Genomic DNA, 26,888 nt, shown 5'->3' with positions numbered 1-26,888 from the left:
GTGTTCAAAAAACAGAATAAGAAATGGGAAATATGAAGTGAAGAAACCTGGCAAATACTACCTTATTGAAATGATGAAGGTTAATACCAATAAGGATGTCACATGGATATCATGTAACCAGTGGCAAGATAAGATGAACAGGGTAGTTCACCTCTGTGATACACTTTCCAAAAACTCATAAGCACATTCTAATCATGCAACAAATATCAAACAAACCCAGACTGGAGGCATTCTATAGAATTCCTGCCCAGTACTTCTTAAGACTGTTCATGGTCAATGAAACAGACAGAAAGGCTATGAAACTGTCACAGAACAGAGGTGAATAGGAAGACATGACAACTAAATACAATGTGATACCACAGATTGGATACTGGAACAGAAAGCAGATGTTAACAGAAAAACTGGATGAGAGCCAAATACAGTCTGGAGTATAGGTAATAGTTTTTAAAAGTCAGTATAACTGGGAAGTGGACTTGGCCCAGTGGTTAGGGCGTCCGTCTACCACATGGGAGGTCCACGGTTCAAACCCCAGGCCTCCTTGACCCGTGTGGAGCTGGCCCATGTGCAGTGCTGATGTGTTCAAGGAGTGCCCTGCCACGCAGGGGTGTCCCCCGCGTAGGCGAGCCCCACGCACAAGGAGTGCACCCCATAAGGAGAGCCACCCAGCGAAAGAAAGTGCAGCCTGCCAGCAATGGCTCCACCCACACGGAGAGCTGACACAACAAGATGACGCAACAAAAAGAAACACAGATCCCCGTGCCGCTGACAACAACAGAAGCGGACAAAGAAGACGACGCAGCAAATAGACACAAAGAACAGACAACGGAGGGTAAGGGGAGAGAAATAAATAAATCAATCTTTTTTTTTAATGTCAGTATAATTAATTTTCATTAAAAATCCGATAGGATGATAGATGCAGAAAAAGCAATGACAGGGAAGTGGATGTGGTTCAAGTGATAGGGCTTCCGCCTACCATATGGAAGAGCCCAGGTTCAATCCCTGGGGCCTCCTGGTGAAAAAGAAGAAGAGAAAGTGTGCCTATATGGCAAGCCAGCACCCACATGGTGAGCCAGTGCCTGCACTGGTGCCCACATGGTAAGCCAGTGCCCACACAGTGCATGCGTGGCAAGTTGAGTGCCCATGCAGTGAGCCAGTGCCTGTGCAAGTGAGTCACACAGCAAGATGATGACACAACAAAAAAAAAGGCAAAGGTGAAGTGCAGCAGAGACCGGGAACTGAGATGGCACAATTGACAGGGAACCTCTCTCCACATCAGGGGTCCCCAGGATCAAATCCCTGTGACTCCTAGAGGAGAAAAAAGAGAAGACAAAAAGAGAAATAGATACAGAAGATCACACAGCTAATAGACACAGCAAGAACAGCAGAGAGGAGGAGGGGAAGGGGGGGAATAAATAAACGAATATATAAAATCTTTAAAAAAAAAAAAAGGCAATGACACAATTCAACACTCATTTGTGATTATGCCTGCCCTCAATGTTTCTATTCTAAATACTACTGGAGGTCCTAGCCAGTACCAGAAGGCAAGAGAAATAAATAAATGGATACAGACAGGAAAGAAAGAAATAAAACTATCTTTATTAACAGGCAATATGACTGTTAAGATATTATTTCTCCACTATTGGATATAAAGGCACAACGTAATCTCCACTAAAATCTCAACAGATTTGTAGATATTAACAAGTTGATTCCAGAATTTACATGGCAATGCAGAGTACCTAGAACAACCAAAATGACCTTGAAATTGAAGAAAATTGGAAAATTTATACTACTGGATTTCATACTCGAGTGGTCAAGACAGAATATTATTGGCATAAAGATGTACAAACAGATCAATGGAACAAAGAAGACATTCCAGAAAGAGACCCAAATGTATATGGTCAATTGATTCTTAACATAAGCATGAAGGCAACTCAATGGGGAAAGGAAAGTCTTTAAACAAATAGTAGTTGAACACCTACCTAAATGTGGGGGAAAAAAATGACTCTCACACATGCACACTTACACACATATATTAATTGAGACATCATCATCCTAAACTAAACAAAGGTAGGTAAAGGGTAGGCAAAGATTTCTTAGGTCACAAAACCACTTGGTCTTCATTAAAATTAAAAATTTCTGCTTATGAAAAGATATGCAGGGAAACGGACTTTGGCCCAGTGGTTAGGGCGTCCGTCTACCACATGGGAGGTCCGCGGTTCAAACCCTGGGCCTCCTTGACCCATGTGGAGCTGGCCCATGCGCAGTGCTGATGCGCGCAAGGAGTGCCGTGCCACACAGGGGTGTCCCCCGCGTAGGGGAGCCCCACGCGCAAGGAGTGCACCCATAAGGAGGGCTGCCAGCGCGAAGGAGGGAGCAGCCTGCCAAGGAATGGCGCCGCCCACACTTCCCGTGCCGCTGATGACAACAGAAGCGGACAAAGAAACAAGACGCAGCAAAAAGACACAGAAAACAGACAACCAGGGGAGGGGAGGGGAATTAAATAAATAAAAATAAATCTTTAGGGGAAAAAAAAAAAAAGATATGCTTAAGAATATGAAAAGACAAGCCACATGCTCAAAGAAAATGTTCATTATATATGTGTACATATATATGTATAATTGTAGGTATCTACCAAAGGATTTGTATCCAAAATACACAGACAACTTACTATCTATAAAATAAATGGTATGCATATATACATGTCCTATAGATAATACATAGACAGATATAGTCTATGTAGACTATACAGACAATATTAAAAACAACCCACTTCTTAAAAAATGCAAGAGACAAACACATGTGCACAAAGGATATACAGAAGTCCAGTAAGTATACAGAATGATGCTTAACATCCTTAGTCTTCAGGAAAATGCAAACTAAACCACAATCATTTCACACCCACTAGAAAGACTTATTTGAAAAGACTGACAACAGGAAATGACGAGGCGCTGGGAATCTCACATTGCTGGCAGGAGTGCAAAATGATACAACCACTTTGGAAAAAAATGTGGCTTTTAATTATGAAATTAAGCATGCTTCTACCTATGTCTCAGTAATTAAACTCCTAGTTAATAACTAAGAGAAATAAAAACATACATCCACAGAAAGATCTGTATAATATTTATAGCAGTTTCATTCATAATAACAACTGGAAACAACCCAAATATCTATCATCAGAAGAATGAACAAATAACGTATATCCATAAAATGGAATAAACTACCAATAAACACAATTACTCAGATGCATCTCACAAACATTAGGTTGAACAAAGGAAGTTGGACAGAAGAGTACTATGGTAGACTTAATCATGTCCCCCAACACAGGCATGCTCAAGTCTGAAACCCAGTCCTTTGGGTGTGAACTCATTTGTCAACAGGATCTTAAAGATGTTAAGGCCGAACTGAATCTGCCAGAGCCTTAATTCCAATGTGACTGGAGATTTCATAAGCTGAGAAAATTCAGACATAGTCAGCACAAGTCAGAGGAGAAGACACATGTGACAGAGGCATATACAAGCCAAGGAATGCCATATGACAGAGGTATCTACAAGCCAAGGAATGCCAAGGTTTGCTTGGCAAGCCATCACCAGAATACTAAAAACTTCAGAGAAAGCACTGATGTTGCACTTCCAGCTTCCACAACTGTGAACCAAAAAATTTCTGTTGTTTAAATTTGTGGTATTTGTTACAATAGCTCTGGCAAACCAAAACAAGCACATACTATATCATTACATTTATATGAAGTTCCCAAATAGAAACAATTTAAGGTGAATAAGAGCAGGGTTTGCCTGAGGAACTGAGATTGACTGAAAAAAAAAAAAAGAGGAAACTTTCTGGGATAATGGAAATATTCCTTTTTCTTGATTAGAATGATGGTGTTTTAGTTTGCTAACGGCTGCCAATGCATATACCTGAAATGTGTTGGCTTTCACAATAAATATTTACTAGGTTAAATGCTTAGAGTTCTGAGGCTATGAAATACCCAAACCAAGGCATTATCAGAGATGCTGTCTCACCAAAGGTCAGCTGCTGGCAATCCTGGACTCCTGTCACATGGCAAGGTATAAGGGCAGTTCTGCCAGTCTCTGCCTTCTCCTCCAGACTCACTTTCTCCCTAAGCTCAGCTTTGGGCAATCAAGCACATGGCAGGGCACAATGCTGGTCTGCTCATCTCTCCCCTCTCCTCCAGGCCTCGTTGCTAGTTCTGATTCAGGCTGCTCCATCTATGGCTTTTCTCTCTCCCAAGTTCTCTGAGCTACTGGGTTCCTTCTCTCCTCTCTGTCTCTGAGGCTTTTTCACTGTGCCTGCGGCTTTTTAGTTTATAAAGGATTCCAGTAATAGGATTAAGATCCATCCTGGATCTCACAATCTAATCAAATGCCCTTAATTGAAGTGATCTAATCAAAAGCAATCTAATAAAAATCCCTTAACCAAATCTAACAAAAAGGTCACACCTACAATGGGTTTAGAGGCCCAGGAATGGGTTTGCTTTAAGGCCAGGATTTTCTGGGGTCCACAAAAGGCTCAAACATTCGTCAAAATTCAATGAACTTACAATCTGTGCATATCACTTAATGTAAATCTTATCAATTTCAAAAACTACTTTAAATAATGCCAAGGTTTTTTTTTCCCAAACTTTCCTCATTTCTTCCTATATATATGCCCAAAGTATCTAAAGTAAGAAAAATCTTTTTAATCATGTTAGAAGAAAACAGCATAACTAGCATTAACAGGGCTATATAATTAGAAAGTCTGGGTGTTAAATCTTTATAATTATTAGAGCTTTATAATTTGAGTATAGTGATTTTTTTTTATTAACCAAGCAAAAACATTAGTTAAATAAAAGGAGCCTCCTAAAATAGGTTTTTAAATTAAAACTAATCAATTCAGCATTTTTTAGTTCTATAATCCATATTCTAATAAGGACCTTAGCATCCTAGACTGAAGTCATCTCAAAAACCGCAATATGCTCTCTACCTCTGCTTTAAGCAATCCAGAGCATTGATTAAAAGCATGTTACAAAAGGAGATAGAGCAAACAGGGAAGATTTATCAACACTTTGCAGACATTTAAGAATATGGGCCAAAGAACTAGGAAAACACTAAAACATAGGCATACGTGGCAAATTAAAACTGCTACTCATGCCTGAGGGTTATATAATTTGTTTAGGCTATCAAAGAAAGGCAGGTCAACATCACTTCACAACCAAATCTACCAAACGAGATTGAAATAGTATGTGACATCTACTTCCCACCACCTATGTACATGAATTCTCAATAATTATCTTTTCGATGGCCTAATATTCAGTGATTCTACTCTAAGAAAACAAGTTCAAAATATGTGTTGCTAGGGGAGAAGACCAGTACAGCGCCTCCCTTCCATAAGGACTATAAAAGTCCTAAAATCAAACACATTACAAGGAACTGCCAGTGAACAGAAATCCAAATAATATAAGCTAGGAAAACTTAAACCAACAATCAAGGGGGGAAAAGAATCCAAAAGTAAAATGTATGAATAACTTTTTTAAAATACCTGAAAGTAGAAAATTTGAAACTAAATTATGGGATATAGTGTTTAAAATAAGATTTTTAAAAATATGCCCCAAAGAGATAGCATGAAACAACCCAAAAGGTAGTTTCATGTGAGAGTTAACAGCAAATAGAAGCCACAGAAGTTAAACAAATGCAAACTCTAGTTCTTTGGCTTCCAGATTGAAATGCCAAAATTTTAATGACTCTTATTTAGTCCCTGTTTCTTTACAGTTTCATATAAAAGAGCGAGTACTACTTTACTTATTAAAGTAATTTTGCTCACAGCAAATATTTAAAATAAAATATTAAAATACAACGTATAAAATAATACTACCACCTAGAGGTAATTACTATTACAATTTTCATTTTAATCTATTCAGACTTTTTTGGGGGAGGGAATAGATTTTTATGCACACAGATATACATTTAGATATGTAAGATTATGGGGGGATAGATTATATCTTACTCTTTTCACTTAATATATCATCAGCATCATTCCATGTCAGAGAGAGCTAAGGTACAATTTGGTACATTATATTCCACTATATATTTATACCATAATTTATTTAACCCCCCTATAAATATTTACATTGGTTCCATTTATTTTCAATCCTGCAAATACCTAGCTCATATATTTTGGAACATGGATTCTTTTGAATAGATTCTTTCAAAGAAGAATTACTGAGTCAAGGACAAATGCATCAAGGCTTTTCAAATGGTCAAGAACAGTAAAAGGTATGAAATTTTTACCTTTCTTGCAAGCTAATAAGTTAGCCTGCCACAATTTCATGGTGGCTGTTAAAAGACATTATGCGCTCTGTCAGAGACATATGACAATTTATTACTTGTAACAATAGCAGTAGTCTGAATATCCACCCTTCTGTGCCAGCTCCCTGAACCTCAGTTCCCACTCGGCAATGTCAAGACCAGATAATACCTACACAGACAGGAAGCTGTGTCCCAAGAGAGGAACCCTAGGCTTAGGGAACCCATGTCTTTTATAATGGGCAATAAACATGCCTGCCCTGTGCTCTAAGGAAGAGACACTATAATTCTATCTTCTTGACTTATTTTTACCTATTTTATTGAATATATTTTCATGTTTATTGGTTATATGCTTTTTATTCCTTTCTTGCACTTTTTACCCTTTTTGCTCTGACTGCTCATCTGGGGTGGGGGGTATATGGGGACCTCATATTTTTTAATGTAACATTTAAAAGAAAATAAAGAAGAAAAGTAAATAAATAAAAGGAATAAACAAAATTTTTTTAAATTACATTTTTTATATATTAAAAGAATATATTAAGTCTTACATACCGACTATATAATTAATAACTTTTTATACTGTATTAATTCTTAGACTCACATAAGTATTATCATTTGTCTTTGCTTATAGTATTTTAGGGCATTGGCATATGATCAGATCACTCTCTTCATTTATAGTTTGGTTAAAAATGCCTAATATCAAGAGTAGAAGAGGCAACTAACAGCCTCCTAGTTTTCATTCTCTATCACTACCTTAATTATAAAAACTATGTATGTGCAAACATTTTGAAATTTTTTTAAATTTAAAAATAAATAAATGAAGGATGGTGTTGGATTATACCCACTAAATAAAACAGGAAGCCATCGGAAAGCTTACTCTTCAGTACAATTAAATAAAAGTAAAACATATCATAGAATTAATGGAATATATATATATATATCTTGATTCACATGACAAGATACAATAAGAATACTACACTATGATACTCTTGCCAAAAACAGATAACCTGAATCTAATCCAGAAGAAACACCAAACCCAAATTGAGATATATCCTATAAAATTGCTGGCCCATAAAAAAAAGTCAGGATCATGAAAGTCAAGGAAAAAGTGAGGAATTATTTCTAACTGAAGAAAAGTAAAGAAACATAACTGAATACAGTGTGTGACCCTGCATTGGATTCTTTTGTTATACAGGACATTTTTAGGAAAACTGACCATTTTAACAAGGTCTGTGGATTAGGTAATATTTTAACAATGATAATTATCTAATTTTGATGGCTATAGTATAGTTACAGTATATAGATATACTATATATATATATATAGTGTAGTATATAGTATATATAGTTATAGTATAGTTATAGTATAGTTATGCAGAAGGGTATCTGCAAGAAACACATGCTAAAGTATTCAGGAGTAATAGAAATCATGTCTAACAGTTACAAAAGGTTCAGGAAAAAAATGTGTATGTGGAGGAGAATGATACAACAAATTTGGAAAACATCTACATTGGAGAATGTGGGTGACAGGTTCTCTGTACTATTCTTGTATCTTCTGTAAGTTTCACATTATTTCGAATAACAGCAATAATAAAAAGAAAGAATGCATGAAAAGAAAAATCAAATTTAGCTTGTTGAGGGGACAAGGGATACCAACAAGGAAAGCGTTTCTGGTTTTATATACAGCATTAGTGATAACATACTCTGTCCTAGTATTATATTAGGAAAAAGAAAGGTAAAGAAAATGTTTTCTGCACAAGTTTCTAAAGCTTTGGTATAATAACTGCAGTAAATGAGCTAAGCCAGTGAAATATCAGTTTTCATGATCTCTTTGAAAAAGAGGGAAAGAGCATTAAGTAATATAATTGAGAAAAACCATAAACAAGGATTTTCTTTCTTTTTTAAAAAAATAATAAAGTTGTATAATGATTTCTGTGCCCACAGGGGCAAATTCTAAGAGTGGAGAACAGAATCTATATTTACCCTATGCCTCACATACCCTAAAGTCCAAAGCAATTCTATTTTTCAAAACTTAATTCAGACATTATCTCTTCCTCTTCCTTTAAAGCCTCCATGATTCCTGACAGCCTTTCTCCAACTAATTCCAAGACACACACCTAACCAAGAGTTATACCATCTGTGAATTCCTAAGGCACTTTATCTGAATCTCTTGGGAGATCTACTTTCTCTATTTTTATATCATAGGAATTTACACATATCTTCTGCCCCATGTTGTGGTCAGGAATCAAACTTCATCCATCCTTGCTTCTTCAACATCTAAGAAAGCATCCTACAACCAAGGAACTCTGTATACTTTTGAATACTTGCACAGTTTTTGAATAATGATAAAAATTAACTAATGTTCTCAAAAATTCTTGAGTCAAGAGGAAAATATTAAATATTATAGTACTCCTTTCAAAGCAGTAATTTATATACTACATTTTCAAAAGATTTCAACCCCCATAAAATATTTAAAAACATTCTAACACTAAAAAGGCAAAAAGCTATCTGGAGATCATAGCTAATCAGAGGTCACTTCCCAAAGATTCTAGAAAACTAAGGTTTTTACTACACTCATAGTGCAAAGTAGAGATGCATCAACTTTTCACTAATGCTAAACAGAGGCTCATTTTAAGTCTGAAGAAAAAAAAACTTTTTTACTCTTTTTAGAAGATGAACAAATACCTCTTCAGTTTCAGGAGCAACCTGGGAATCAGTAATCTCATCTAATTCATCTTCAGCAACATAATCTTCCTGCTCTTGCATCCCTTGTTGCCCACCATAAGCCTGCAAGTATTCTTCATCCTAACAGCCATTAAAGAGAAAACAAGTTTTCCTCATACATCTTTGGGGATTTTTTTTAAAGAACTTTTCACCTTCATGACTCATGCTTAATCATTTTAGCAAATATTACTATGACAATTAACCTGACTGAGCAAAAAGCACTATGCACAAAATTAGAATAGAACCTCTTCTAAATCTTAATGAGAACAAAGTTCACCATACTAACCTAACTGCTAAGGTTAGTAGTGACATGGGGTTGTGCTTCAGACTTCAAGTGCCTTGTTAAATAGCTCTTCTTAAAATCAATGCTAAGGAAAAAGTATTATTTTCTACCGATCAGGACTCTCTCTTGAATGAGAAGGTTGGTTACAAGTTTTATATAAAATGCATACCAGCAGGCAGGCTTTCCTTTAGGGTCTAAGAAAGAAAGCAGGAAGACTGGTTGGTTGGAGGTTACCACAATTGCAAATGAAAGAGGGGCTTCTATTCGAATTACTCACAAGCAGCAAAATCTGATTTCTTTTTTTCCAGTCTCCCTTTCCCTCTCAGTGGAGATGATCTTCCTAGAGCTCCTAGCCACTCGCTAAAAATGCACAGTAAACTGGTTACAAGGCAGACAACAAAGAGCAAACACTAAGGAATCTGAACAATCTACTATAGAGTATACAAAGAGCCTCATTTACAACTCCCAATAAAACAAAGAAAAACAGCTATCTGTAAGGGGACAAACTACTTTAGTTCCCACAACTGCCTGTCAAGACGATCTGAACACACAACATTTTACTTTCCGAAAGAAAAGGTTAGCTTCGTATTTTACAAAGCAACTATCACTACCCATGATTCACTGGTAGCAGAAGTGACAGATTTCAAATAAGGTCATACAATGCTAATTAAAAATTTCCACTAACATAAAATGGGGTATAGTCTACACCATTGGATTCTTACTGAGAAACAAAAATCTGGTACCCTTTAAAGAAACCATCAATCTGAAATTGTTTTTACAGGATAATCTTTTATGAAATCTCAATCTATGTTAATTTTAAAGGCCCTAGATAAATTGATTGCACTTCAAAGTAGAAATAGCTCAATAAATATTTTTCAAATATTTTGGAGAATAATAAGCAATACAAATTCCTTACTAATACAAAAGTACAAAGTCTGAAACCAAATAATAATTCACTCTTAAGATTAGCACCAGCAAAATACACAAAACCTAAGGATCTTCTTACATTTTGGTAAAGTAAGAAAGAACAAGACTTGTACTACCAGCTTTTTAAATGTCTTTGGACTTTAGTTTCCTCACATATGAAGTTCTGTGGTTTACAAAAAAAAAAAAAATCTGTGGATTATTCTACTCCCAGTTGTATACAAAACCCCCTCCGTATATTTTACATGAGCTTCAATACAAAGTGATTGTGATCAGAACTTCATAAAACTCAATTATTGTTTTTAGTGTACAGGTTAACAAACCCAAACTAGGACAAAGACCCACAGTTAAATAAACAATTTAATAAGCTAAAGTACCACTGGGATACAAACAAGGATACAATATACCAATGTGTTCATCAGTACAATAATGAATAAATAATCTGTTGATCAGTAAAAGCCTAAGAAGACAAGCAGAGGCTTCCACTGCAGAGCAATAGGAGAATATTTTACAATTTAATTTTGTATAACTCCTCCTATCCAAAGAAGAGGTAATTCCAGATGCTACCATTCCGATAACTTTATATAAAGAAATCAATAATCTTAAAGGAAAAAAATAAGAGAATGACTGTGGCTTTAAAGCTATATATTATAAGGTGAGCAGGGATTGCTTATAAAAAGATACTTCTTTTTGGGGGGGCATTTTCAGGATTTGGAGTTGTCCTGGGTGGTGCTGCAGGGACGGATGCTGGACACTGTGTGTCCCGCCGTGGCCCACTGGCTGGACTGGGGGAGAGTGTGGACTACGTACAATGTGGACAACTGTCCATGTGGTGCAGCGGTGCTCCAGAATTATATTCACCAGGTGCAGTGGATGTGCCGCGATGATGGAAGAGGTTGTTGATGTGGGAAGGGGTGGGGTGAGTGGGGTGGGGGGTATATGGGGACCTCATATTTTTTTTAATATAACATTAAAAGAAAATAAAGAAGAAAAAAATTAATTTTAAAATAAGATACTTGGAATTCCTGAATAATTAAATGTTTGGAAAAACTGGAAAACTAGTACAAACAATACAAATACATGAAAATCCAAAAAAAAATACTTCTCGCCTTTCAAGTTTACAATTCTCTATGAAAACATTAGGCAACAGTATTTCTAATTAAATATTTTTACTTTAAGGTCTGTTTAATTCTGGGAGGGAGGGAAATAGTTCATATCAATATGAAAAGTACTGTAAGTACCTTGCATTGCCATTTTTTTTCTTTTATATATCAGAATCCTGGACCACATGGTGTTGGATAATTAAGTCAAATTTTACTACAACCAAATGCCTAAATGTAACCTCATGTTGGTCAATGGAATACAAAAGAAAAAAATGGCTAACTTACTAGATATTCTCTTTTATAAGTTTTGCAAGAATGCAAAATCAATGGATACCTCCCATTTGGCAATGCATACTTGCTCTATAAAGCACTTTCCACATTGTGATTTGTCTCTTATTCACTGAAGGCAGGGACCGTGTTTCATGTTTTATGTCTTATCAATATTGTGTCTCCAATGCAGAAAAATTTAGTATAAAGGTTAGTTCAACTGCTGAGTTTACAAGAATGGACCCCAAAGATCACCAGTCAATCACCTTATTTTACTAATGAGTAACAGTAATAATAAAATATTATAGGGAATAATCAGGCATATTTCTAAAAGATCTTGGTTTAATTTTTAAATAGCATTTTAAATTAGTGTCCCTGCTTTAAGAAAATATACAAAATACAACAGTAAATCAGAAAGCAGCTGTCCACACTAGTAATGTTGTGGAATTTAAGAGAAGTTCAATTATTTGAGTATAGAGAGGCCAGGACTCAGGAATGATTCTGAGAAGGAAAAATGGTTTATTGACGGCCGGCCGGACTCGGGAGCTTTCAGTTTGAATCCCGAGCCCCGAACAAGATTTTCAAACGTCTTTTATACAGAGAGGAAAGGCCAAATGGTCCCTTTGTTTCAGTTCTCAATAGGCTTCAATTAGCATATATCTCTTTCACATCTTAGGTAAGCTTTTAGCAAGGACTCCAGACATTTTAGATAAGCCTTGGTTTTTGCATTTCCCCTAAATACTTAAAGTTTATAGCCCTTGCTTTGTTAAACATTTCCTGGGACTGGAGCCTGCTGGTCCCTAAGAGCAGGACTGCAGCCTCTTACCGTTTCACACCCACAAGTCAAACAACTTAGTTATCTCTGAAGAGACAAAGAGCCTTCCACCCATAGCCCACATCAGTAAAGGATTTATTAACCGAACAAACATTTTTTAAACCATCACAAGGTTATCTAAATAACTCCCCATGTCGTCTTTTACATGATTCTATTTACCAAAACTACACTTAAAATCATTTTTATTTAATGAAAATCAAGCATTCATTTTTTAAGAAGTCTTAAAAATATCTATTGAGATACCTGTAAAAATCATGACTAGAAATAGTCTACAGTCTAAAGTTCCACTTAAACAATCCCCTCAAAAGTACTCATATATAGCAATGATCAAAATTCAGCAATTTCATTTTTTTTCCTCAAATGAAAGCCTACTCTGAATAAAGATATAAAACAGATAAAATCAAACCTATACCAATTGATTTTGGGCTTTTAAAGGCCCCTTACTCTCCACGCTTCAATTCCCATCTCAGCATCCCCAGCTCAGCATCCCCCTACACTTCAATGAAACCCTAGTGTACTTGAAATACCTAAGTTTCTATTACAATTGCTAAGAGCACTTCATTCTCTCATAAATTTCATTAAATGCTTATTTTAAAAAACAAATCTCTTTTGATGATCATTCAATAGTATCCTTTTCTTTCCTAACATTTCAACTTTTAAGAAAAAATATCTACCAAAATCATCTTTCTGAAACAAAAATCAGCACAATCTTGGTTCCCCTATTACAGATAACGAATTATATATGACATTTCCTAAACCAACTTCCAATCTCTTTATTCAGGTTTAGACAGTTCTCAGTTACAAAAAGGATGAATGAACGACATCAATCACTCTGGAATATTAGCACCTTAAAGATGTCTTTAGCAGGTCAATAATCTTTTCACCTTAGAAGGACTTTATCAGATCTTGTCTAAAGCCTGGATAAAAGCTTCTGCATTAAATACTTCTAACAATTGACAGTGTATCTCCACCACACAAAGCTGTTTTCTTCCTTAAGGGTGCAATCCTCAAGGTCATGATTCTTTGCAGCCTTCCAGAGTGACAAAGGAGCATTACCTCTGGCCAAACAAGCTGTCAACATAAACTTTGTCATAGCTCAGATAAAGAAACTGGCAGACAGTGATAATAAGGTCTAATTTTGCTCCCTCCCTAGGGAGGTAAATAGATTTCAAATCAGTCAAAAAACCTTCCGTGTGAAGCAATGTTATCTTTGACCATACAAAGGAAAAAGGACTCACTGTAAATTCATCTAAAGGTTCATTGATTTCGATGTCTAACACTTCATCATTGTAAAGTTGTTCCTCCTCTGGCTCTTCCACATATTCTATTTGGTCTTCTGTCAACTCAGCATCCTGGCCTTCATACTGTCCTTCTTCTGTGTACTCTTGAGTATACAATTCAGAGCCATCAGATTTGTGATAAACTATTTCATCCTCTCCTTGTTCATATTCAGATTCTTGTTCTCCAGATTGGTCATTAGTGTTGTCAGACAATTCAAATGATGTTACCATGCCAGATGTGGTGTTAAGACTAATTGTGACACCCTGAGAACTACAAAGAAAGGCATCCAATTAGAGGAGAGCATTAAAAATAAATAAATAAATTAGTTGCATAGTTAAACCACAACTGTTGAGAAGTTATTTTGGTTAACTGATCCGGACACATTATACCATCAACTGAAAGCAGAGCTTAATATGCTATATTAAGTCAGTGTCATAAACTCGTAATGCATATAGCACCATAATTTATAATCAGCTGCAGATTATCTGGCCAAGGGAATCAAATAAACCAAATGGTGAAACAGGTCTGAAAGGCAAAAGGCCAAACTATATTCATTTTAACCTTCAGAATAAAAAGGAGGGCTAATAATTTGTTTTCTTTCTTAAACCTATGATGCAAATTATAAACTCCTGTTTAAAAGAGCCAAAATATTTAAAATCTGTATGAAATAGATTACGAGGGACCAGGGTGGGGGAAGGGAATGGGGAGTTAATGCTTAAATCGTACAGATTCTCTTTGGGTTGTTGAGTATAATGTTTCAGCAATGGATGATGGTGATGACAGAACGACACTGTGAATGAAATAAATATATTTATAATCATATAATTACATGTTTGAATGTGGTTATAGCAGGAAATTTTAGGTTATATATGTTACTAGAAAAAAATTGTTTTAATTATAAGAATGTACAGCACAATAACCCTCTTGTAAACTATGTACTATAGTTAATAGTACAATAAAAAAATGTACTTTCACGAATTATAATAAATGTGCCACATTAATGCAAGGTGTTAATAATAGAGTGGTATATGGGAACTCTGTTTTACACATGATTTTTCTGTAAACTACTTCTCGGGAAAAAAAACACCTCATCAAAAATTCTATGTGAAAATACATGTTAATTTTCAAATAAGTAACATTTATACTAGTCAAAATCTTTTTAAAAATTAGTTCATACTTTGAGTAAGTAATGAAGTTTTTTAAAATGGCAAAATTTCATATTCTATCCACTAAATCACAACAGCTAAATGCCAAATAATAAATGCTAGACAACAATACTTAATACGTAAGATTTTGCAGATAAATTAAAGTTCACACATATTAAATATCCAATATTCACAAAAATACCCCACTCTGACTTAAAAACATTCTGTGGCTAAAAAACTCAAAAGATATATTTCAAAGCCAACTTTAACTCAACAGGTAAAAAATCTAGAATTGGGAAATTTAGTTAAAACTTTATCAATTTAAAATCATATTTTTACCTGTAAAAAGTATTTTGTTAGAAAATGCATTACAAATTTATGACTCAATAATAAAGAGCATATAATTGTTAATTACATTTATAGTCAAGAAGCATCTGCTTATATTTTCCCAACATAAAATTGAAAAAAATTATTCTACCTACTAGAGTACACTAATTATCCCCCTCCTCTTCTAATATCTATGTCAACAATAGAAAGATACTCATTATATTCAGATAGTCAACCAGAATTTAGGTACACTCCAAAAGAATTTCTCAAATGGTAAATCAAAATCAGTCAATAGTTATGTATAAAAAAAACCTGTATGGAATGAAAATAAAAGTAGAAAGATCAAACTGCAACCAAAAGTATTAAAAGAATCCAAGGTCACTGCCCTAAAACCAAATAAAGAAATTCTTTAAAAGAGCAGTACATCATCTGTACTGAGTTTTCGAAAACCTGTACTCAACATAACTCAAGGAACTCATTAAATGCAAGACCTATACTGATTAAAAGACTGATCTATTCATACAAAAATACGTTATGTATTCTGCATCAGATACTTATATTAATAACATATTTACAATGCAATCATATATTAAAGATAGAACACATTATTCATTTATATTCCATTGTAAGTATAAATTATAAACTATTCTTATCATTTTAAAGACTATTTTAATAAGTTAATATTGAGTACCTGAAATTTTCCTCATCTTCATTATCACTCTGTAAAAGATCATCATTTAGCTCTTCATCTGACAAGTCCGACTGATTCTAATTAAAATTAAAAAAATCTAATTATTGCATGTTACCTAGATAAAATGAATTGTTACAAAAGAGCAAAATTATTCTGATTGGATTGTTTCTAACCTTATGTTAATAAAGCATTTATCACCCAGAAAGTTTTCCTGGTTTGATATTACAAATTGAAAACCAAGAGAATTGACATAGTGGCATACTACCTAATTGCCCCAGACTAATTTTTAGGTGCCACAGGCAAGTCAGTATACATGTAGCAAGTATAATGATCAAGTTTATTCTAGTTCTAACACAAAAGGAAAAAAGGAAGAGTTCTTTGGTAGGGTTCTAAAAACAATTTTTTTATCATACATAGAAAAGACTGGTATCCTTAAATTTTGACTACATTTAAAACTGTTAGTATCCAAAATCTAAAGGCTTTTAAACAAACAAACAAACTAATTTTAGAAATAAGCAGATTTTAGATAACTGGATTACAAATTGAAATGGTAAGGGACTATGATAAAACTCTGGTTTATCCAATGCAGATCACATATGGCAATAACTATTACTAGCTCAGTTCCTTATACCTGTTCTGGGTAGAGCTATATATTCATATTAACCTATCAAAGAGTAATACTGAGCTGCAGATTTTGCTAAGTTAAATGTATACCAGTACTTGAGGGGAAACAAAAAACACAAACTTTTCTCCTCCTAAAACGATTTATACATACAAATTGCAATATAAATTAGCACATCCCCCTCCTAAAGACAATCAGACACACACACACACACACACAATATATATGGCTGAGGTCTTTCGCAGGAAAAAAGGAGAGGAAAAAAGGCTTGAATTTTCTCCTTAAAGATGAAACAAGCATATATAAGCAATTCCTTTCTAGCTCTATACAAGTTACAAAAACAGGTTTCTCAAATTAGTCTGACATTATTCCTTAAGTATTTTAAATTAAAAAAAATATATTCAATCTCATTTCATAGAGAAGTTATCCCAAGGGTCTCCACCTAATCACTGGCATTTAATAAGACAAAAATAAAATAACAAGCACCACATCATCAGTCAGTTTATGAGAAAAGGAGGAAATGGATCTGTATGAAAACGATACTGAGTTTAACAGACCTAAAATGAAGTTTAGCTTAGTTGACCATATTATCTGTCATCCAAACTGGGCCAGTTGTGAGAGTAAAAGGAGATGTTATTAATATTAACAGGTCTGCCAAGGACAAACCAGACTAGGCTTAGCTATCCAACAATTCATGAAATAAAATCTCAGCAAATCTTTAAAAATTTGCAATTCAATAAAAGCAAAATTTCATTCAAGTAGGACTTCTTTGTTGAATTTTTTAGTTAATCCTCATGTATTTGCAAAAAGTCAATGAACCAATAATTCATTAAAAAAAAAAAAGAGGAATACATGTTGTGGTGATTCCTAATGGTAGTCAAATAGTTCTGAGGATTCATTTTCTCTATTGATTCTGAACCAACTAACAGATGAAGAAGGCAAAGATAAATATACACTGCTTTACTGACAGAGTTGGAATGGAGAGACAGACAAAATACTTGAGGCCCAAACTATTTTCAACTACATCCCAAAGAATCTGAGTGAACTATCTTCTCAGACAAGATGGAGTAGTAAGAAGGATGATTCTGCTCAGGCTGGTCTGCAGGAAAGTAGGGCTGAGAGACCCCAAAGTATTGGGAGAAAGTGGGCCATGAATGATAGTGAAAACCTTTCTTGGAACCTTAAGAAACACACAGGTCATTCTTGCCATGGGAAAACAGAGGCAAGAAAGAAAGGAAAAGAATGGTTCTGTCCAATACTCCTAAAAATGTAGGAGTAACTTTATTCCCCATTCTGCAACAGTAGCAACCCATGAAATAAAGAATGACCTGGAGAACAGAAGAATACCATTCCAGCACTAGTTTGGCAAACACAAAGTACAGAAGCTAAAGAAGGAATTATATATAAAGAGCTAACTCTATCTCAATTCTATGCAATTTCTAAACATTCTAATTTGGTCATGCCAGCCTGCTTCATGCTAAATTTACAAACTTGAATTTTTTTCAATAATTTATTTTTAATTGTGATAAAACATATGTGGCATAAGAATCATTTAATCATTTTAAGTGGATAATTCTTTGACATTAAAGTATATTGATTTATGCTCCCTTGTGTGAGAGACAGACTCACCTGTGGTTTCCCTAAACATGGCTCTTCTGATCCTTCTATTTGAAATTATAATTAGTACTAGGATTTGGGCTGTCCATATGCCAGCTGGGCCCTGAATCTCAACAGAGTTTTAACACTTACTCTCCAGTTCACTGGACTCACCCAGGACAACTAACAAGATGATGATGGACAATGATAATCCCAAAAACCGAAAGACTCTACAACTTCAAGCAAGAGAGTTTCGTCCATCTGCCCCATGGGATCGAAGCCCTCCCCCCTCAATTAGAGGTGGAGTGGGCATCACCATCCCAGAATCCTCAGGATTGGGGAATGAACTACAGACTAAAGTAGACTTACTGGTACTCTACCATAGACTTACTGTGATTCTAGCAATGGAAGAAATATCACTGATGTGGAAACAATGGCTGCTGGAGGTTCTGAGGGTAGGAAGGGGAAACAGGTGTATTATGTGGGCATTTTCAGGATTTAGGAATTGTCCTGAATGATATCAACGACAGATACAGGACATTACATATCTTGCCATAACCTACAAAACTGTGCTGGAGACGAGTGTAAACTACAATGTAAACTATAATCCATGCTTGGTGGCAATACTCCAAAATGTTTACATCAATTTTAACAAATGTATCCCACTAATGAAGAATGTTGTTAATGTGGGAAAATGTGGGTGATGTAGGGAGCAGGGCATATGGGAATCTCCTATATTTTTATGTAACATTTATGTAATCTAAGTATCTTTTACGATTTAAAAAATATATTTAAAAAAAATAAAAGTATATTGACAATACTATGTAACTTTCACCAATATCTATTTCCAGGGAAGTGGATGTGCTCAAGTGATAGAGCTTCTGCCTACCATATGGGAGGACGTGGGTTCAATCCCTTGGGCCTCCTGGTGAAAAAAAAGAAGAGAAATCGTGCCCACGTGGCAAGCCAGTGCCTGAACAAGTGCCCGCGTGATAAGCCAGTGCCTGCACGACTTCCCACACGAGTGCCCACATGGTGAGCCAATATCCCACACAAGTGAGTCACGCAGCAAGATGATAACGCATCGAAAGACAGACAAGGGGAGAGTCAAGGTGGAGCACAGCAGAAACCAGGAGCTAAGGTGGCAAAATTGACAGGGAACCTCTCTCCCTATCCGAGGTCTCCAGGATGGAAATCTGGTGAATTCAAGAGAAGAGAAAATGAGAAGACAGCACAGACAGCAAAAACAGCAGGGTGGGAAGAGGGGAAGGGGGGAAAATAAATAAATCTTTAAAAAAAAAATCTATTTCCAGACTATTTTCAAAATCCCAAACCAAATCTCTTACTCATTTTAAAATTAACGACAGACCCTCCCCTCGTCACACTCCAGTAACCATTGTTCTACCTTCTATGAATCTGATTATCCCTCAAATTTGATTATACTTCATCTGAGAGAAATTATAAAATATTTGTCCTTTTGTGCCTGACTTATTTTACTCAACTTGATGTCTTCAGGATCATCCATGTTACAGCATGCTCCAAAATTTCACTTCTTTTTATGGGTGAATAATACTCCATTTTATGAATATACCATATTTTATCCATGCATCTGTTGAGGGATACCTGGGTTTGCTTCCACCTTCTGGCTACTGTGAATAATGCTGCAATAAACAATGGTGTACAAATATAGGTTCAAATCCATGCTTTGAATTTTGGGGGGTATATACCTAGGAATGGAATTGCTGGATTACACAGTAATTGTTTCTGAGGAACTGGTAAACTATTGTTTTTGCTGTGGCTGCACCATTTCACATTCTCACCAAAAATGTACTAGGGTTCCTATTTCTCACTTCCTAACACTTGTTATTTTCAGCTTAAAAAAAAAAAAGACATCCTAGTGGGTAGAAAGTGTTATCACAGCATAGTTTTAACTGCATTTCCCTAATGGCTAGTGATGATGAACATCTTTTCATATATTTATATAGGCCATTTGAATACCCTTTTTGTAGAAATGACTATTTAAATCCTTGGCCCATTTTTTAATTGGACTGTCTTTTTGTTGATGAGTTGTAGGAGTACTTTCTATATATTCCAGGCATTAAACCTTTATCAGATGTATGGTTTAAAAATATTTTCTTCCATTCTGTAGGTTGTCTTTTTACTTTCTTGATGATGGTCTTTGATGCATGCTTTTGGTGTAAAATCCACTGCCTACTATGAGGTCCTGAAGGTATTTCTTCAGGTTTTCGTGTAAGAGTTTTATAGTATCAGCCCTTATATTATGTCATTGATCTGCTTTGATTTACTATTTTCATATATGATGAGAGGTAGGGCGGTTACATTTTTTAAAAGAATCGAACGTGGGACCTCATATATGGGAAGCAGGCATTCAACCACTTGAGCTACATCTGCTCCCGACATTTATTTTTTACATGTGGATTTCCACTTGTCCCAGCACCATTTGTTGAAAAGAGTATTATTTCCCCCACTGAATAGAATTAACATCCTTGTCAAAAGTCAACTGGCCATAGATGTGTGGATATATCTCTAGCTACCCAATTCTATTCCATTGGTTTATGTATCTATCCTTATGCCAGCTCCATACTATTTTGTTTTTTGCTTTAGATTTTATTTATTTCTCTCCCTGTTGTCATGCCCCCCATTGTCGACTCTCTGTGTTCATTCGCTGTGTGTTCTTCTGTGTCTGCTTGCATTCGTGTCATGCAGCACCAGAAACTGTGTCGCTTTTTTGCTGCATCATCTTGCTGCGTCAGCCCTCCGTGTGTGTGGCATCACTCCTGAGGAGGCTGAGCTTTTCTGGCACGGGGCGGCTGTTTTAATTACTATAGCTTTGTTGTAAGTTTTGAAACAAGGAAATGTGAGTCCTACAACTTTGTTCTTTTTCTCCCAAGGTTGTTCTCGCTATTTACAGCCTCTTGCAATTCCACATGAACATGAGGATGAGCTTTTCCATTTCTGCAAAAAAAAGACTGCTGGAATTTTTAAGGGACGGCATTGAATACATAAATCACTTTAGGAAATAGTGGTATCTTAACAATATTAAGGCATCCAATCCAGGATCACAGGATGCCTTTCCAATTATTTAAGCCTTATTACATTTCTTTCAGCAATGTTTTGTAATTTTCAGTGTATAAATAAGCCTTTTACCTCCTTAAATTTATTCCTAGGTATTTTACCTTTTAGACGCTATTGTTTAGATTTTCCTTTTCAGATTGTTCATTACTGGTATATAAAAACTCAACTGACTTTTGCATGTTTATCCTGCATCCTGAAAATTTGCTCAATTCCTTTATTAGTTCTAGTAGTGCTCTTGTGGATTGTGGGATTTTCTAAATATAAGATCATGTCATTTATAAACAGGGATAATTTTATTTCTTCCTTTCCAGTTTGGATCCTTTTTTGTTTGTCTTGCTTGACTCCTCTGGAGAGAACTTTCCAGTACAATGTTGAAAACAATTGTGACAGTGGGCATTCTTGTCTTGTGCCTCATCTGGGAGGGAATATTTTCAGTCTTTCACCATTAGATATAATATTTGCTGTGGGTTTTTATAAGTGCTGTTTATCATGTTGAGAAAGACCCCATCTATTTCTAGTCTTCTTGGTATTTTTATCTGAAAGGATGTTAGATTTTGTCAGATGTTTTTTCTCCATCAATTGAGATGGAGTGTTTTCTCCTGTTCATTTTATTAGTTTAGTATATTATACTGATTTTCTTATATTGAACCATCCTTGCATTTCTGGAATAACTCTCACTTGGTCATGGTGTATAATCCATTTAATATACCGTTAGATTTGGCTGCTAGTACAGACATACCTTGTTTTATTGCATTTCACTTTATTGTACTTCACAGATAAGGCATGTTTTACAAATTCAAGTTTTGTGGAAACCCTGCATCAAGCAAGTCTACTGATTTTTCCAACAGCATGTGCTAACTTCATAACTGTGTGTCACACTATAATTAAGAAACGTATCTTGGTTTTTTAGACATAATGCTACTGCATACTTAGACTACAGTTTGGTGTAAAAAAACCTTTCATATGCACTAGGATACTGAAAAATTTGACTTGCTTTACTGCGCTATTCACTTTATTGCAGTGGTCTGAACCTGAACCTGAAATATCTCCAAAGCATGCTTCTACTTTTCTGAGGATTTTTGCATCTATATTCATAGAGACACTTCTGTCATTTTCATTTCTTGTGCTATCTTTATCTGGCTTTCGTACCATTGTAATATGGCCTCATAGAATGTGTGAGGAAGAAATCCCTCCTCTTTTTTTTTGGAAGAGCTTGAAAGGGAAGGATGCTAAATCTTATTTAACCATCTACTCCAGGACTTTTCTTTGGTGGAAGGTATATGATTAGTAATTCAATCTCTACCTTTTACAAATCAGTTGAGATTTCCTATTTCTTCTTCTGTCAGATTAGGTAATTTGAATGTTTCAAAGAATTTGTCTATTCCATCCAGGTTTTCTAATATGTTGGCATATAATTCTTCACAGTATCCCCTTCTAATCCTTTTTATTTTTGTAAGGTTGGTAGTAACGTCCCCAATTTCATTCCTGATTTTATCTGTGTCCAACCTTTTTCTTTGTCAGTCTGGCTAAAGTTTGGTCAATTGTATTGATCTTTACAAAAAACCAACTTTTGGTTTTGTTGATTCTGTTTTTCTATTTTCCATTTATCTCTGATCTAACCTTTACTATTCCCTCCTTCTGCTCACTCCGGGTTTAGCAGCATGGTCTTCTTGTTGTAGTTTGTTTAGGTAAAAAGTTAGGTTACTGATTCATGATCTTTCCAATTTTTTAATAGTCATTTACAGGTATAAATTTCACTGTGAGGGAAGCAGCTGTGGCTCAACTGATTGGGTTCCCTTCTACCATATGGGAGGCCCTGGGTTCATGTCCCAGGGCCTCCTTGTAAAGGCAAACTGGCCCACACCCGCGGAGAGCTTGCACAGCAAGATGACACAACAAAGGGAGACAAGCAGTCACAGAAGAACTCGCAGCAAATGGACACAGAGAGCAGAGAGCAAGCAAGCTGCAGGGGCGGGGGGGATAAATAAATAATAAATCTTTAAAAAAAATGTTTTTCACTGTGAGCCCTACTCTTACTGCATCCATAAGTTTTAGAATGTTGTGTTTTCATTTTCCTTCATCTCAAGATACTTTCTAATTTTCCTTACTTCATTTACCAGTTGTCGAAATTATATTTAATCCCCATATATTTGTAAATTTCCCAGTTTTCCTTATGTTACTGATATTTAGCTTTATTCCATTATAGTCTCATTAGATACTTTGTATGACTTCAATATTTTTAAAGATACTAAGACTGATTTGTGGCCTAACATATGATTTATCCTAGAAAATGTTCCAAGTGCACTTGAGAATAATGTGTATACTCCTGTTGTTAGGGGGAGTATACTACATGTCCATTAGGTCTAACTGGTCACTAGTATTGTTCAAGTCCTCTATTTCCTTATTGATCTCCTCAGATGTTTAACAATTGCTGAAAGTGGTACCTTATTGTAGAACTATTTCTCCCTTCAATTCTGTCCATTTTTGCTTCAAATATTTTGAGGTCCTGTTGTGAGGTACACGTTTATAATCATTATACCTTCTTGCTGGACTGACCCTTTAATCAACATATAATATCCTTCTTTGTCTCCTGACTCCTATAATCTTTTTTGAATTAAATTCTATTTTGTCTGTTAGGGAAGTCACAGACACATGTTAAACTATATTTTAGTTTGCTAGGCTGCAGCAAACAGATATCATAAAAAAAGATTGACTTTTAAAAGTGGGAATATTAGCTTCCAACCTTACAGTTTCAAGACAAAAAATGTCCAAATCAAGGCATCGTCAGGCAATGTTTTCTCCCCAAAGATCAACTGCAGGTGGTGCTGGACTCTTCTGTCACATGGCAAGGTACATGGCAGCATCTGGTGGTCTCTCCTTTCTCTTCCATGTTTCATTGCTTTCAGGTTCTTGCTTCTGTGGCTTTCTCTTTGTCTGAATTTCATTCTTATAAAGTACTCCAATAAGAGTATTAAAGACTCAGGGTTCCCTGAATGAGGTGGTTTACATCTAAAGTTAAGACCCTACTCATTGAAAGATCACAGTTACAACGGGTCCACACCCACAGGAATGAATTAACTTTAAGAACATAACTGTCTGGGGTATATAAAGCTTCAAACCACTATCAGCAGCCATCACCCAGACCTCACCTACCCCTACCTCCTTTTCTGGGGAAGTCACAAACATACACTAGGAAGCCATCCTCCAGCCTTCCGCTACACCCCCTCCCCCAAACTGGCACCACCTACTCTTCTATTGTGTGCTATTCCATATCCCAGGGGAAATGTTAAGTCTAATGAAAAGGCCCAGCCAGAACTTGAACCAAGAAACCAGGAACAAGCAGCCCTGGATGCTTTTCAGAACAAGAATTGTCAGAGGCTGGGCTTGTTCCCCTCAGGGTGAATAAAAACCACACTCAAACAGTATAGATTTGTGTCTCATTGCCAATGAGAAGTGGGTGCAGAGCGCTTATCTACCACTCCCAACCCAGAGCAGTTTTGGCCACCCCAGGAGATAGTCTCTGATGGGACTTCTTCCCCTGCTCTTTTGGACTCCATGTGCTGTGTAAGTAATAAAGAGATTATTTGCCCTTTCTGGACTCTTTATGATCTACAAGTATTAAAGAGGTCATTTGCTGAAAGTTTCTGTTGTGCCCTAAACCTGTGTTTCCACAATACGCCATTGTAGCAGCTCACTCCACAGTGCTGGGAATAATAATTCATAAAATATTTCTGGAAAGCAATGTGGCAATATAAGGCAGAAACTTTAAAATGTTTATACCCTTTGCCCGGAAATTTCCCATTATAGAAATTTCCTAAGAAAATAATCCAAAAGCATACTAATATTTGTACATTAAAATTTCTCATTATGTCTGAGATTACTTCAAAATAAATCAGGAGGTAAAAAGTAGAGGACTTAAGATGAAGCAAGACTGCTATTAACTGATAATTTCTGAAGTTGGATGACAGGTGCATGCAGATAAATTATACTGTTCTCTCTTCTTTTGGATATGCTTGAAATTTTCCATAATTAAATTTTTTAAAGTCACCATAAGCAAAGAATTAGAAAACAACCTCAACATACATTACCATTATCAGGTATGCCATAGTATATACAAATACTGAAATATTATGTAGCCACTATAAAATATTTTTTAAAAATGTTTAATGACAATAGAAAAATGCTGAAGATAAGATGTTAAATTTAAAAAGAAGCAATGTTATACATACAGTATTTTAAGTATATTAAAGAACACATGAAAAAGAATGGACAAAGTATGGCAAAACGTTATTCAAGAGAGTTTACATCTATTTTAACTATTTCTTTTTTTATATGTTCTAAACTTGATTCCTACAAAGCACATGTATTTAATTTTCATATTGGGGGGGGGGGGAAGGAGGCATAAAAGAAAGAGGAACATACACTATACCAAAATATACAAACTTCAAAAATGATCAAGACAGAGAACCCTCCCACTGAAACATTCATAAAGCATCAGATACATATTCCCATCTGAAATGTGACCAAGTTACAAAAACCATATAATCCTTTTAAAATCAAAAAAATTAAAAAGGCTATGTGATGGGGGAACCCAGTTCACAGCAAATACATGTGGGAATGGGCACATGTCAATAGAATCCACTGGTCTTACCATGCTCCCCATCATCCTGAAGCAGCTGGATTGAAAGACCGGTGGAAAGGCCTTTTGAAGACTCAATTACAGTGCCAACCAGATGGCAATACCTTGCAGGGCTGGGGCAATGTTCTCCAGGGGGCTGTGTATGCTCTCAATCAGTGTCCACTCTATGGTACTGTTTCTCCCATAGCCAGGATTCATGGGTACAGGAATCAAGGGGTGGAAATGGGAGTGGCACCACTCACTATTACCCCTAATGATCCACTAGAAAAATTTTTACTTCCTGTCCCTGCAACCTTAAGTGCTGTTGGTCTACAGGTCTTAGTTTCAAAAGGAGGAGTGCTTTCAACAGGGAACACAACAATGATTCCATTTGGGGTGACTGATCCTGACTATCAAGGGGTAATAGGATTGCATCTACATAATGGGGGTAAAGAAGAATTTGTCTAGAATACAGAAGGAATACATAAGATCCTCTAGGGTGTCTCTTAGTACTGCCATGCCCTGTGATTGAAGTCAATGGAAAATTGCAACAACCCAATCCAAGCAGGACTAACAATGGCCCAGAATCTTCAGGAATGAAGTTTGGGTCACCCTGCGGCCAACTGAGGTACCTGCTAAGGGTAACAGGAACATGGAATGGGGAGGGGAAGAAAGTAAAAATAAATATGAACTTCAACCACGTGACCAGTTATAGAAACAAGAACTGTAATAGTCTTGAATCTTTCTTCCTTGTTTGTTATGAGTATGACTGTATGTTTTCTTCCCTAACCCTTTCCCTTATCATATGACAAGTTGTATTAGTTCCTGTCATAATATTTAAGGATGTCAAGTTTAAGAATTAATATTACCCAAGGACTTGCACCCTATTATGCAGGTGATTAATGCATTTCCAGTTGTACACAGGACAGGTGAATAGTATTAGGCAGAAATATATATATGCATGTCTGTTATTGTTTTTATTTAGAGACTAAGTATGGTTTAAAGTGATGTGTATGGCTGCCAAGTTGACAAGGGGTAGACTGTGATGGTCAGGCTAATGTGTTAACTTGGCCAAGTAATT

The 26,888-nt window shown here is 35.8% G+C and overlaps 1 protein-coding gene across 10 annotated transcripts in view; it reads right to left on the bottom strand.

The window, feature by feature from the left end:
• Nucleotides 1–26,888, bottom strand: part of RBM33 (RNA binding motif protein 33) — a 181,701-nt gene that overhangs the window by 100,442 nt on the left and 54,371 nt on the right. For 5 of the 10 annotated variants that reach the window (XM_058297603.1, XM_058297604.2, XM_058297608.2 and 2 more), the window contains exons 4-5: nucleotides 15,876–15,952; nucleotides 13,670–13,982 (exon numbers count right to left, since the gene is read on the bottom strand). The exons of 1 other annotated variant lie outside the window; for it this stretch is intronic. In XM_058297603.1, the coding sequence (XP_058153586.1) occupies nucleotides 13,670–13,982; nucleotides 15,876–15,952 (390 nt within the window). Of the gene's footprint in view, nucleotides 1–8,980; nucleotides 9,101–13,669; nucleotides 13,983–15,875; nucleotides 15,953–26,888 lie in introns of all 10 variants that reach the window. 4 more of the 10 variants (XM_058297600.2, XM_058297601.2, XM_058297607.2 and 1 more) reach the window with 1 other exon arrangement.

Source organism: Dasypus novemcinctus, chromosome 5, assembly GCF_030445035.2.
Source record: "Dasypus novemcinctus isolate mDasNov1 chromosome 5, mDasNov1.1.hap2, whole genome shotgun sequence".
Taxonomy (NCBI): Eukaryota; Metazoa; Chordata; class Mammalia; order Cingulata; family Dasypodidae; genus Dasypus; species Dasypus novemcinctus.
Note: the sequence above shows the minus strand (reverse complement) of the source record. Positions and strands in the feature narration are given on the sequence as shown.